Below are 12,932 nucleotides of genomic sequence, written 5' to 3'. Positions count from 1 at the left end.
ACTGATGTAGACCTTGTACTACTTTCCTCCTCCAAAATAATTGGTATCCATGGAAACATTCTGAACCAGTCAACCGACCACATTAGCTCATCTCACATGAGCTAATACAAAATGAGCTTTTGGATGCTTTTGGTTAGTTAATTGAAATGATGTAAGTTCTTTTGAAGTTACCACTAGTATTTATTTTCCTTGATTTTGTGTATAAATGTTTGGTTTTTTTTAAGAAAAAAGAATAAACTTTTGCTTGATTCCCCCTCCCTCCATTATGTATTGCTTCTTAGCTAAGGCTCCCCAGCTAAGTTGTTTTTCTTTAGCTGCTTTTAAGATTTTTCTTTTTACCGTTTTCAGCAGTTTGATTATGAGGTGCATAATCAAAAACTGGTAGTTTTCTCAGTAGTTCTTCTGCTTGGAGTTTGCCGAGCTCCTTGGATCTGTGAGCTTATGGTTTTCTTCAAATTTAGAAAAGTTTTCAGCCCTTATTTCTTCAAAGATTTTTTTTTCTGTGCCGCCCTTTTCTCATTTTAGACTCAATAGCCTGTGCTACACTGCTTGATATTGCACCATACACCACTGGTGCTCTGTTCTTTTTCATCTTTGTTTCTCAATCTTTTTCTCTCTGATTCATTTTGGATAGTTTCTGTTGTTATGTCTTCAAGTTCACTGATCTTTTCTTCTGCTGTGTCTAATCTCTTTTTAATTCCTTCCAAGTATTTTTCATTTCAGATATTTTTTTTTCTTGTCTATAGGTTATACTTGAGTAATTTCTGGTATGTTTCTATTGATTTTTCTCCTGGTTTGGGTGCTATCTTCCCGTTTGGTAATTTTTGATAGGATATCACACATGTGAATTTTATTTATAGGGTGCTAGACTCTTCATTTTTAAAATAAAGAAGAATAAAATAATGTTGGACTTTTTTTCTGACACGTAATTAAGTTACTAAGTTACTTGGATAGAATGTAAACTAATAACATTTCCAACAAGTGTGACTACAATTTGACTAAGTATATTCTGAGAAAGTATTTAAATACATAGTTTCACCTTTGTGTAATGCCTGTCCTAAAATTCATTTTAATTATGAATTATAAATATTATGGCTAGCAGTACCACATGGCATTTTTCCTGCCTCCTTTTCTGTGATGCATAATGGATAAGGGGGGATGAGATGTATTATGTTTTATCTTAATATATTGTTTATAACAGTATTTGTTTTTACTTCCACGTGATTCTTTTTGTTGGTTGTTAGAATAATTAAATAATTTGGGAGAGGTTTGAAATCAGTGTTGTTTATTGTGTCCATGTATAAAGACTAAGGTACAAAGTATAAAGACTAAGATAGATGACTTTTTGTTTTCTAATAGATGCAGGTTTAAAAACAAGAGAAGTTCAGCTTCTGACGAATTATTACAGTGATTTATTTTTCTACTTTGATTTGGAGAGTACAGCCAAATGAATTTTTCCATGAGTAGAGAAATAACTTGCCCACAGTTGGAGGGCAGTACAGAACAAATGCCTTTTTCTGTTTCCTCAAATTAAATTCTTAAACGTTAACTAGATTTTTATTAAATGTGCTTTCTTAGACTCTTCCCCCCACTCCTCCCACCGCCCTTCAAGCACAGGACTTGTTTCCATGTAGATCAGACAGGGGTATTTATTTAAAAAAGTAAACTCGTCTGTCCTGAGATCGTGACTCCCGGGGCTTGCCATTGGAAGACTTGGCTCAGTGAAGTTTGGACATTTTCAATCCTCTTCAGAAAATCCTCTTCCACGTTCATTTTGCATCTCTTGAGCTCATTCATCCACACAGCACTGCTGCTGGATATTAGTAAAACATATACTTTTATATCCCTGTTTGCTATCTTAGTATTTTCCACATAGCCCTTTGTTTCCATTATGTTGTTTTGATTTCTTCTTGGATCTTCACAACTGAATTGCCTGAAATATTTTACAATGTTGACCTTACAGATTCTAAATTAGTCTTCTTCTTAGTCTTAGAAAGGTTAAGTCATGTATGCAGTCTCCCATCCAGTAAGGCTGGGACGAGGCCGTAGGTCTTCTGCCTCCGAGGGCACATTTCTCCCTGCAGAGGGCGTGTGAACGGGGTTGTGTGTGTGCTTTCGGATCTGACTCCATTTTTCTGGGTATCCTGATGCTCCTTGTTGTGTGGCCTCGAGGTATTTAACTGACTAAATGTTTGTGCTGTAGTTTTTAGTGGTGATCGTTCTGGTATATGAAGTGTTGTGGAAAACACGGAACGGTTTTGAGCACTATGCTGGAAATTATTGGAGATATAAAAGTAGTAAAATAAGCACAAAGTTCTTCCTTAACCATTGGCTGTATCTTAGGGGGAAATAAAAAAAAAAGAGTTACAGTAATTGAATTTGAAAGAATTTAAAAACTGTTAAAAATGTTAAAATGGTTTCTGGTCCTGTGTCATGCCCAGTGGGTGGTGAGTACCTCTGCATTCAAGGTCTGTCATAGGAATAGTATCAATCCTTAGTGAACCTTTACTCTGTTACGGCTCCTTTGCTAAGCAAGCGTTACCGGAGTCATCCCTTACAGGTATGGAGGCTAAGTATTCATGATCCTTATTTTGGAAATGTACAATGTGGAGATTTTATAATAAATAATTTGGATTTGGCCAAGGCCCACACAGCCTGTGACCAGCACAGGCAGGATTTGAACCTAAGCCCCTCACACCACAAAGCCGTCTCCATAAATCATTCCGAAGCCTGTGCCACTAAAACTTGTGGAATTGAAATTAGCGACCTTGACATTCTATAGCCATGTCCTTTCATCAGCCAATTGACCATTTTGTGAGTGTAGAAGCAATGATGTTGGGAATTTCAGGTTAATCTGGAGGTTACATTGTTTGCTGTAGGACCTTGTGAGACTTAAATAATAAGAGAGCCCATGGGGATAGGTGCATTTAAAACTTACTTTTAAATTTGCGGGTGGTTTCCTTTGTTTTAGCTTTCAGGGTGTTTCACTTGTACATCTTACTGTGTGTGCACATGTGTGTGGAGTGTGTGTGCTCAAAGTGTCTAGAGTGGTGTTATCTGATTAAAAAAAAAGTTTTTGACCCGTCAAAGGGATTTCAGTACTGTACATTTGTATAATTCTGCAGCATTTTAATGTTTTGAAAGGTAATTTATTTTCTGAAGTTTCATGTGTCAGTCAAATTCAGTAATGGTACCACACATTTTAGAGTGGTTTTTCCTTTTTTCCTTGTGATTTTGAAATAGGTTGATTTTATATCAGGTTATAAATTGCCAGGAAAAGAAAAAAACTGGTTATATCTTGGATGTCGTTGCAGTTATGTTTATAAAATCTGAAGTATATTTTATAAAGAATATTCAGAATGGGGTAGGCTGATAATAAATATTTGAAAGGAGCTTTGTGATTGATTCCTTCTAGTTTGCTGTTTTGGCATTGTGTTTGTTCTCAGTTTATATCATTACATTTCAGTTTGTTAGCTTTGCTAAAGTAGAACTTTATCATTATTTGAGAAGTTGGCTGGGGACAGAGCATTGGCAGGAAGTGTTTCCCGAGAACAAGTTAATGAGGAATTGCGTTTTGAAGGCAAAGAGAAATGAATCCTTTTTCTGTCACAGCCTCCCTCTCCCTCCCTCGGGCCTCCGCTCTGCGTTGTAGTGTTCATCAGAGGACATAGAAAAGTTGGCCTGCCGTATGTTATCAGTGCTCTGTGTTGTGCTGCGTGGGGCTGGTGAAGTGTCCCTATGCTCTCTGTCTGTCTGTCTGTCTGTGTGTCTGTCTGTCTGTCTGTGTGTTCTGCAGAAAGAGGGGGGATCTCTGCGGTCCAGGGCAGGGCTGCACTGGCCCGCTCAGCCATTCAGCGTGGCCATGGCTGGCACACAAGTGCCCACCTGGTTCTGTCTGATCTGTATCTTTTAGTTCTGTGCTCTTTTTCTTTAGTCTCTAAGTTCTTAGTTTTCAGCTTTATTTCTGTTCGAAAGAATCCTACGCACAACAGAAACTGCGCGTCAGTTCTGCCCACGTGGTCAGAGCAGCGAAGTCAGTCGTTGCTTTCTCTGAGTAAAGAAGGTCTCCTTGTGCGTTCCCACAAGTGCAGCTACTGTGCTGAGGCGGAGACGCAGCCACAGAAAGGCTTTACGAAGGCTTCTTGAGAGAAATTTGAGGTAGTGTGAATTTGAATTCTCATAATATGTTCCTGAATATTTTCTCTGCTTGCGTTTCATAGGCAAGAGTGCACATTGGGAGATCCAGCTTGCAAGACTTCTGAATCTGATCCAGAGGACTTTGCGGATGAAACAAATACAGAGAACCTTTATGGCAACTCTCCCCCCAGCACCCCTCGGCAGATGAAACGCATGTCAGCAAAACACCAGAGGAACAACGTGGGGAGGCCTGTCAGTAGATCTACTTTGAAAGGTAAGTCTTGTCCCTAAAATGACATGCGTGACAGGGCCCGGCACGTTTGGTATATTGTCTTTATATAACATGTCACTACTGATTGATCCTTTCTCTGATAGTGTTAGTTATTCCTTCTACTTTGAGTTTGATGCTAATGGTGCTTTTACATTTTAGATTTTAATTTTTGAATTATTGCCATTAGCAGCAGTATTGTGAATGAAGGAGAACAAAATTCTCCAGAGATAGAAATCTTTGTCCTGAGTAATTGTTAGTTGGTGGTGGGAGGCACTTGTATTGCTCGTAGACGGCGGAAGACCCCGAGTGTGGGTGAATCAGCGTGCTCATCCACGGTGGCCGCTGGCGTATGGCACAGCGGGCCTCCTTTTGTTCTTGGACTCTCTTAGGCGGGGGTGTCTGGATTCTGTCTTGCAGATGTGGCATCTTGGGCAGTTGGGGAGGCAGAGCTAGGCTTCCTTCCCCAGGACCCCGAGGCAGTCCGAGGTCTGCACTCTGTGCGGTGACGTGTGCTGCCCTGCGTTCAGGGCCCTCCTCGCCCAGAGCCGGGCCTGGATGGTACCACACAGCTTGTCGCCGTGGACAGAGCCTGCGCTCTGCTGCTCTGTGTTTTGAACCCCACAGCTCCTAGAAGAGTCGCCTCTGTTTTCATTTTTCCCTTCCTCCTAGCTTGCCACAGCTGTTCTTTTCTGAGGCAGATGATCGAATCGTATTGACCTGCGCCCAATGTGCCCTGTTTCCTGGCCTGGAACCTCAGGTCACTGAAGCCTGTGGTACTAGAATTTCCCTGCGAACTTCAGCAAACCACTTGTCCTAAAGCTGACCTCATAGCCTCTTGGAATTCATCCATGTAATACTGCAGAAGATAGGGATTTCATTTTCTGTCTCATCTGAGAAATGCCCCTATCACGTGTTCTCTCTGCAGAAATCAAACCCGTTCTCATTTCTCCCTTTGTGTGGCCCACGTTCTCCCTCTCTCTCTGGCCAGACCCCCTTCCCACCGTCCTCCTTCCACACGCTGGTCTCTCGTGGTTGTGACGGCAAATCACTGTGTCCGTATCCAGTCTTTCCTCAGGAAAGAGAGAGGCAAGAGGAATGGATTTTATTGTATTTATTTGCTTGACTGAAACCTTATCCAAGGAGGAATTCCTAAGTGTAACTTGTCTGTCTTTCCCACAGGGAAGATGATTTTTTTACTTTCTTTTAAAACTTTATTTCTTGTAGGCTGTTTAACCTGTGGCCTGTACTTACCCCCTTTGGAAATTAATAGCTTTCCATTGCAATTTATCATCTTTAAAATCAATCCATATCCATCTTCTCAAAGAAATTTTTCAAATGCCTGTAGAAACACCTTGTCTCAAATAGTATCATCGAAGCAGCATCTCCAGGTGCAAAGTTAGTTAGTACATGTTTGCTTTGTGGTGGTAAAGTGAGAAGATGCCGACAATACACCTGCTCTTCCTTCACTTGTCGTTCGTACTATGAGAACAGGAGTTGAGAGCACAGTTTCCCCATTTTGTAGACTGAGAAACTGAGGTGGAGTTTTAAGGCCACTTCTTTAAGGCCGGAGGGCTTGCGATAGCGGCAGGACTAGGTTAGGAACTGGTTCTCCTGGTTCTCGATTTGGACTTTTCCCTGTGCAGCTGCAGGGGTGCAGCTTATCTGAATCAGCACTTGGAGTTGGCTGGTCCTCTGGCGCCGATCAGTCAAAAACCGGCCGCTAGGTATTTGTTGGTTCCTGCTGTCCTCCTGGGCTGTGGAGGAGATGGAAGGAAGAGGGAAGGTGGTCTCTTTCCTCCTCCGCTTCTTTCCATTGTTTATTTCGTAAAATTACAGAATTTCAGATCTGGAAGAGGTCTCACAGACCATTTTTCAGGTGAAGGAGCGAACGCCCATAAACCAAGTCGTTGCAGCTGTGTAAGGGCGGACCTAGACACCGAAATCCTGGGTAGCTTATTATTGCAAAAGATTACTTGTGTGTTTTAGATGGAATCTTATCCAAGGAGGACTTTAGAAAATACAGACAAGAAGAAGTAAAAATACCCATAAACCTAATATGCAGAAATAACAACTGCTACCTTCTTTGCCTTGTAATCTCTTTGTTTGCCTCCATTTGTGTTGTTCTATATTTACTGTTTTAGAGCCAGCTTTGTTCATTTAAGGCTTTATGGACTTTTTATGTCCTCGAATAACCTGTGCTGTTCCTGTCAGTGGCTGCTGTATTGTTTGTAGCAGCATTTGCACAGTTATCACTAATAGTTACCGAGTGCTTACTGTGTGCTAAGCTCTGTGCTTAGGTCTTCAAAAGAGTTATCTTTTAAATATCATAATAACCCAATGAGGTGTAGGTCCTTTATAATATTTAATTTACAGTTGAGGAAATGGTGCAGAGCGTTTCCAGGGCTCTTAGTTTTAAATGCCCCAGTCACGTGTGTATTAGAAAGTAGCTTCATACGTTGCAGGTGAGTTGTTTCTTGCCAATACTCTTGTTCACGAATACGAAGAAAAGATGGAAATGAAGCCCCCATGTGGGGCAAGGGGGCTGTTGGGATGTTTTGGCGCAGGGTGTGTGTTGTGTCGGAGGGACAGCCCTTGGGAGTGGCTTTGCCAGAGTGCCTGGGTTCTGATCTGCGTTCTGCCACCGTCTGTATATGCAGCCTCTTGTCTTGTGTTTCCGTCTGTAAAGCAGTCTGCCTTGCAGCGTTGTGAGGTGTGTATGTTTAGTCAGTATTGGCTGCCATTGCTATTGTAAACTAGAGTTCTTTCTCACTATTCATTATTCTTTTTCTTCTTAAATTTTAAAGTAGAGTCAAATAATTATGACATTGAGTGTATCCCTATTGGTGCCTCCATTTTCAGGACATTGAGTCTCAAGTCATGTATACTGTGTTTCCCCGAAAATAAGCCCTAACTGGAAAATAAGCCCTAGCATGATTTTCCAGGATGACGTCCCCTGAACATAAGCCCTAATGTGTCTTGTAGAGCAAAAATTAATATAAGACCTGGTCTTACTTTTGGGGAAACACAGTAGCTACTAAGTTACGGATTTGGGACTCCAGCCGGGGGCAGTGCTGCCTGGACTATGCATTTCCTTGTATCTCTTCCTGACCCTTTCTCTTCCCACAGTGTATGTTGTCACCATAGTTACCTTGTCATTAAGTCTTTCTTTCCTTCCCTCCCTCCCTTCCTTTATCCCTTGACCTCTCTTTCCTTTCTTCTACACCCGTCCTCCCCTCCCCTCCCCTCCCCTCCCCTCCCCTCCCCTCCCCTCCCCTCCCCTCCCCTCCCCTCCCCTCCCCTTTGCTTCCTCCCTCCCTCCCTCCCTCCCTTCCTTCCATTCTTCCCTTATTTCTCCTTCATTCTTTCCATGAGTCAGAATTTCTGTGATGCCATAGGCATGTACTGTTTTTGATGATGGATAGGCTCTAGTCCCATGTCCAGTAGGAATCACACAGGTGAATACACAGTGTGCGGTGTTGTGTGGTAGAGCTGGAAAAGTGTGATATTTACCTTCTTTGCATTAATTTGAATGATTTTATGTATGACAGACCAGGCAAATTATACTGAATTAGTCTATATGTTTTCAATTTTCTTAACGTTAAGTTTAAAATGTTTATTGTTCATTTGTTTGTGGCCAAGAAGAAATCAAGGGATAGAATAAATTAAGGTTAACATTTTAGCTTATCATCTGTCTTTCTGTTTTTTATGAGAATAATCTTAAAGATGCTTTCCTCAGTCTACTTCATTGTACAAATGAGAAAAGTGACTCAGGAAACTTAGGTGATTTGCTCTAAGTTAATACACTTAGTTCATGGCAGAAGCAGGCATCGGAGGTGTTCTGCAAACCAGGGTTCTGGCAGATCTGCCGTATTGTTTCTCCCTCTTAAGCCGAAGGTGGTAACTTGTGAAGATTTGAGTCCCTGGGTAACTGTACTGTGTAGCGTTGAGGCAGGCAGCTCGTTTTAGGTTAGTAGTGGAGAATGTTAGAATATAGCAGAGAATGGATAAAAGCTTTTTAAAAATTTAAAGAGAAATGTTATATATATTTTTGATTCTTTTAATTTTCAGAATATGGTATGATATTTTTCCTCCAGTAACAGCCTGAAAATATAAATACATCTGAATATCAGTTTTATTGAAAATATTCAGACTAACTTCCTATTTTAGAGTAATATAATGTTATGTTTATTTTTTCAATAGAAAAAATGAACGTGTCAAGCCAGCCTCCACATAAAGACACTGGAAAACTCGGGGAGAATGTGGAAGAATACAGTTATAAGCAGGAGAAGAAGATCCGAGCGGCCCTGAGGACAACTGAGCGTGATCATAAGAAAAACGTGCAGTGCTCGTTCATGCTGGACTCCGTGGGCGGGTCTTTGCCCAAAAAGTCGATCCCAGACGTGGATCTCAACAAGCCTTACCTCAGTCTCGGCTGCAGCCACGCCAAGCTGCCGGTGTCTGTGCCCATGCCCATCGCCAGAACTGCACGGCAGACTTCCAGGACTGACTGTCCCGCAGATCGCCTCAAGTTTTTTGAAACATTACGACTTCTGCTAAAGCTTACCTCAGTCTCAAAGAAGAAAGACAGGGAGCAAAGAGGGCAGGAGAATACATCTGCTTTCTGGTTTAACCGATCTAACGAGCTGATCTGGTTAGAGCTACAAGCCTGGCATGCAGGACGGACCATTAACGACCAGGACCTCTTTTTATATACAGCCCGTCAAGCCATCCCAGACATCATCAATGAGATCCTTACTTTCAAAGTGAATTACGGGAGCTTTGCTTTTGTTAGCAATGGAGCTGGTTTTAACGGCACTTCAGTAGGAGGGCAGTGCGGAGCGCCTCATGGAACAGCGGCTGCGGGTTACTCAACATACCACGAGCATCTCCAACGCCAGAGGGTATCATTTGAGCAGGTGAAACGAATAATGGAGCTGCTGGAGTACATAGAAGCACTTTATCCATCGTTGCAGGCTCTTCAGAAGGACTACGAAAAATACGCCGCGAGAGACTTCCAGGACAGGGTGCAGGCACTCTGTTTGTGGTTAAACATCACGAAGGACTTAAATCAGAAGTTAAGGATTATGGGCACTGTTTTGGGCATCAAGAATTTGTCAGACATTGGCTGGCCAGTGTTTGAAATCCCTTCTCCTCGATCGTCCAAGGGCAATGAGCCCGAAGACGAGGGCGAGGACACAGAAGGAGAACTGAAAGAGCTGGAAAGCAGCACAGATGAGAGTGAAGAAGAACAAAGCATTGATCCGGGGGTACCAGCAGCCAGACAGCCCGCTGACAGCCCTTCCAGCAGCCAGTCCCAGGGCTGCACATCCAAGAAGCTTGAGCGGCTGGAGTCGGAGGACGATTCTGTTGGCTGGGGAGCGCCAGACTGCAGCACGGAGGGAGGCTTCAGCAGACACGGTCTCACTTCTATTTATAGACCGTTTGTAGACAAAGCGCTGAAGCAGATGGGGTTAAGAAAGCTCATTTTAAGACTTCACAAGCTGATGGACGGGTCCTTGCAAAGGGCACGTGTGGCGCTGGTGAAGAGTGAGCATCCAGTGGAGGTACGTTTCCAGCGGGCATCGGCATGTTCTCGTCCTTAGTCCGTTAGTACTTGTAAGTTACAGTGTGTGCTGTGTGGATTATCATGTACTCTTATCGTCTTGGTATTCTGAAGACATCAGTGGTAGTTATTCTACATTGAATATTTAAACATTTTTATAAAGTACTGTGATCAGTGGGGAAGTGGATCTATGAAAACCGTACAGACTTTAGTGAATTAAGTGTAAGGTGGTATGTGGAAGGGAAAAAAATCCAACCATGTAAATATAGGATGGAGAAGGGCAAGCCGGGTATAAATAAAGAGGGAAGAAAGCCACAATCATGGGTGACCACAAGCTGAATATGAGTCAGTCAACAGTCAACATGATGCTAAAATATTTTTAAATATGGCATCCAAGGTCATGGATATAGTTCTTTCTCTATTCTTCGCAGTAGCTTACTCTCTTTTTTAATAGCATGTCCAGTTTTGGTCACTGGATTTTAAAGAGATGTGAATTGTTGAGAAATGTGAGAATGATCAAAGGAAAAAAGTATACACTGTTTGGTAAGATTTAAAGAATTTAGTGTAGGTGATTGAAGTCTAAGGGGAGGTGTTAGTTATTATCAAATACATGATTCACATGGTGAAGATTTTTGTGATAGGTGAATGCCTACTGGAGGAAGTGGTTTGAAATTTGGTTTTGCACAAATTTGGTTTTGATAGCTTCATATCAGAAATTCTTAACTGTTAAGGATAGTAAAGTAAAGGGGCATCTTGTTGGGTATTATTCTTGAGAATAGACAGTATAAGCAATTTTCCTATCGTGACTTCGCGTGTTCATCTGGCTGAAACGGAAGGACCCAGATCTTGGCGATCCCGTCTACCTGTGTTAGTTTTTGATTCTAAATTTTAGGAGCTGTATACATACGTATGTATATACTTTTTTAACAAAAAGCTTCTATTGATTACACAGTCTGGCTTGCTTTGGAGTCAGAGATTGCTAAGACAGAAGACATTCTTTAAGGTGGGAAACACTGGAAGAGGACCTGAGTTTGCAAGATTTTTATTTTTAATCTGATGGCCAGATCATGAACCCCTAGGAGAAAGGGTCAGGCACTCACATCACACAGCGAGATGCTTGCAAAATGAGTCAACACTTTATAGCTATTATTTTGATTAGAAATCTTAAAAATGAATTTATATATGTGATTTTCTTTGAACAGTATTTTAACTCTGAATGATTCTTATTTGTACATTTTTTTTAGAGCAAATGAATTTTTTTCCTGTTTAGTCCACGAATAACTATTTTATAATAAGATTTGATTACAATGCAGGTTTCAAAATCAGTAGAGCAAAACTAGATATGTGATGATAAGGATTCGTCATATGCTTCAGATAGCGAATAACTTACTTTGGTCTAGTGTTTTGGCAAGAGTGGCTCAGTTCTAATGAGGACACCTGTGGGCAAGACAGGGGTGGCAGTTTTTATTTTTGAAGTAACATGAGTGAAAAAGCTCCAGCAGTGTTACCTCATCTCCGACTCAGTGGTTCTCATCGGGGAGAGGGGCTCCTGATGTGGACCCCGGGAGGCCTGTCAAGCTTCTTGAAACTACTTTAGATGCCGTTCCCCAACTTGTCTTTCTCTCCCCGCCAGACCCTCCCTCTGTAGCAATGAACCATTGCTGCTGACAGGAGTTCTTTGCATCCTTTAGATGTGTTGGAGCAAGAAAAACATTGAGGATGAGTACGCGAGGTTTTAGATTAAACTCGTGTTGAAAAAGACAATAGTAGGTAGCCCATAGTTTTCTCATCAAAACTGTGTTCTCATCAAAATTGGGTTCCTTTGGTTTGACCAAGTGAGATTTAACTGAAAAGGTTATCCTTGTTATGGAAAAAAAGACACACATATAAATTCCAAGCTTAGTAAGTGTGTGAATTAAAGACTTTTTATTAAAATTGTCTGTAGATTGCTTGGTTTAAAAAAAATGAAGCAGAGGATCCCCTGTTTTAAATTTTAGTTTAAAAAGGTATGAGTTGTAGAAGAAAGGTGAGAAAGATGAAAAGAAAACAGCATACACTATTGGTAAGGTTCAAGAGTGAGAGCAGATGATGGAAGCCAAGGGAGGCCTTAATTATTATCAGATAGATGTTTCAAATGGTGAAGATTTCTGTGGCAGGAGTATGCCTGCCCGAGGAAATGTGTTTGTCAAACAATGACAGCGTCACCAACAGCTAAAGGAGAAATTCTGTGTTGGAGATTAATCCAAGCTAATAAAAGAATTATAATGAACTCAGTAGGAAAGTAAGACTTTGTTTTTGTTCCCATTTCAGGAACATAATTCTATAAGGGGAGATGTGTATGTATGTATGTGAATACATGGATACACCCCTTCCAGGTTTGTTTTGTTTTAGTCTTTTTACTAAACACGAAAGAGCGGGAAAGGACCACAACTTGGAGGCCAGATAACTGGATTCTATTCCTGGATGTGGCTCTTTCTTATCACATAGCTGTAAATGACTTACATTTTTTGACCCTAAGTCTGTTTGTAAAATGGGCATAATTCTTTCCTATCTACCGTACAGGGTTCTTGTGAGGCTTAAAAAAGACATTTGTATAAATAGTAAAATGCTGTAGAAGTCAAATATAAACTTTTTTTTTTTTTTTTACAAGTTTTGCTCCATTTTTTTCTCCCTTGAAGCAAACTGTCAGTCAGTATGGGCAAGACTGTTCTACGTTGTTTTTATAATGTGTTTTACCTTTTAGTTACCAAATAATTGTATATTTTAAGGGCATATTAAGCAGTGCGTAAACTTTTAGGTTTGAGAACGATTTTATCATTCTTAATTGTTAGAAACATCTCGCCCAACCGCAGATTGTACTCAGTACATATCTTCTATTTTGCACTGTTTTTATGGCTATGGGGTAACAGTAAATATAGTGGAAGGGTTTTGTAGAAAAGAAGAAATATACTTATGATATTT

The 12,932-nt window shown here is 41.1% G+C and overlaps 1 protein-coding gene across 6 annotated transcripts in view; it reads left to right on the top strand.

Moving 5' to 3' along the window:
• The window catches only part of MAP3K4 (mitogen-activated protein kinase kinase kinase 4), an 84,236-nt gene that overhangs the window by 21,434 nt on the left and 49,870 nt on the right, over nt 1-12,932 (top strand). For all 6 annotated transcript variants that reach the window (XR_016020028.1, XM_074333786.2, XM_074333784.2 and 3 more), the window contains exons 2-3: nt 4,221-4,411; nt 8,609-9,972. Coding sequence is in view for 5 of the 6 variants with exons in the window: in XM_074333786.2 (XP_074189887.2) it covers nt 4,221-4,411; nt 8,609-9,972 (1,555 nt within the window). In the remaining variant the exon portion in view is untranslated. The remainder of the gene's footprint in view (nt 1-4,220; nt 4,412-8,608; nt 9,973-12,932) is intronic.

This window comes from Rhinolophus sinicus, chromosome 2 (genome assembly GCF_057876585.1).
Source record: "Rhinolophus sinicus isolate RSI-liver-muscle chromosome 2, RSI-T2T, whole genome shotgun sequence".
Taxonomy (NCBI): Eukaryota; Metazoa; Chordata; class Mammalia; order Chiroptera; family Rhinolophidae; genus Rhinolophus; species Rhinolophus sinicus.
This window is presented reverse-complemented; position numbering and strand designations above follow the sequence as displayed.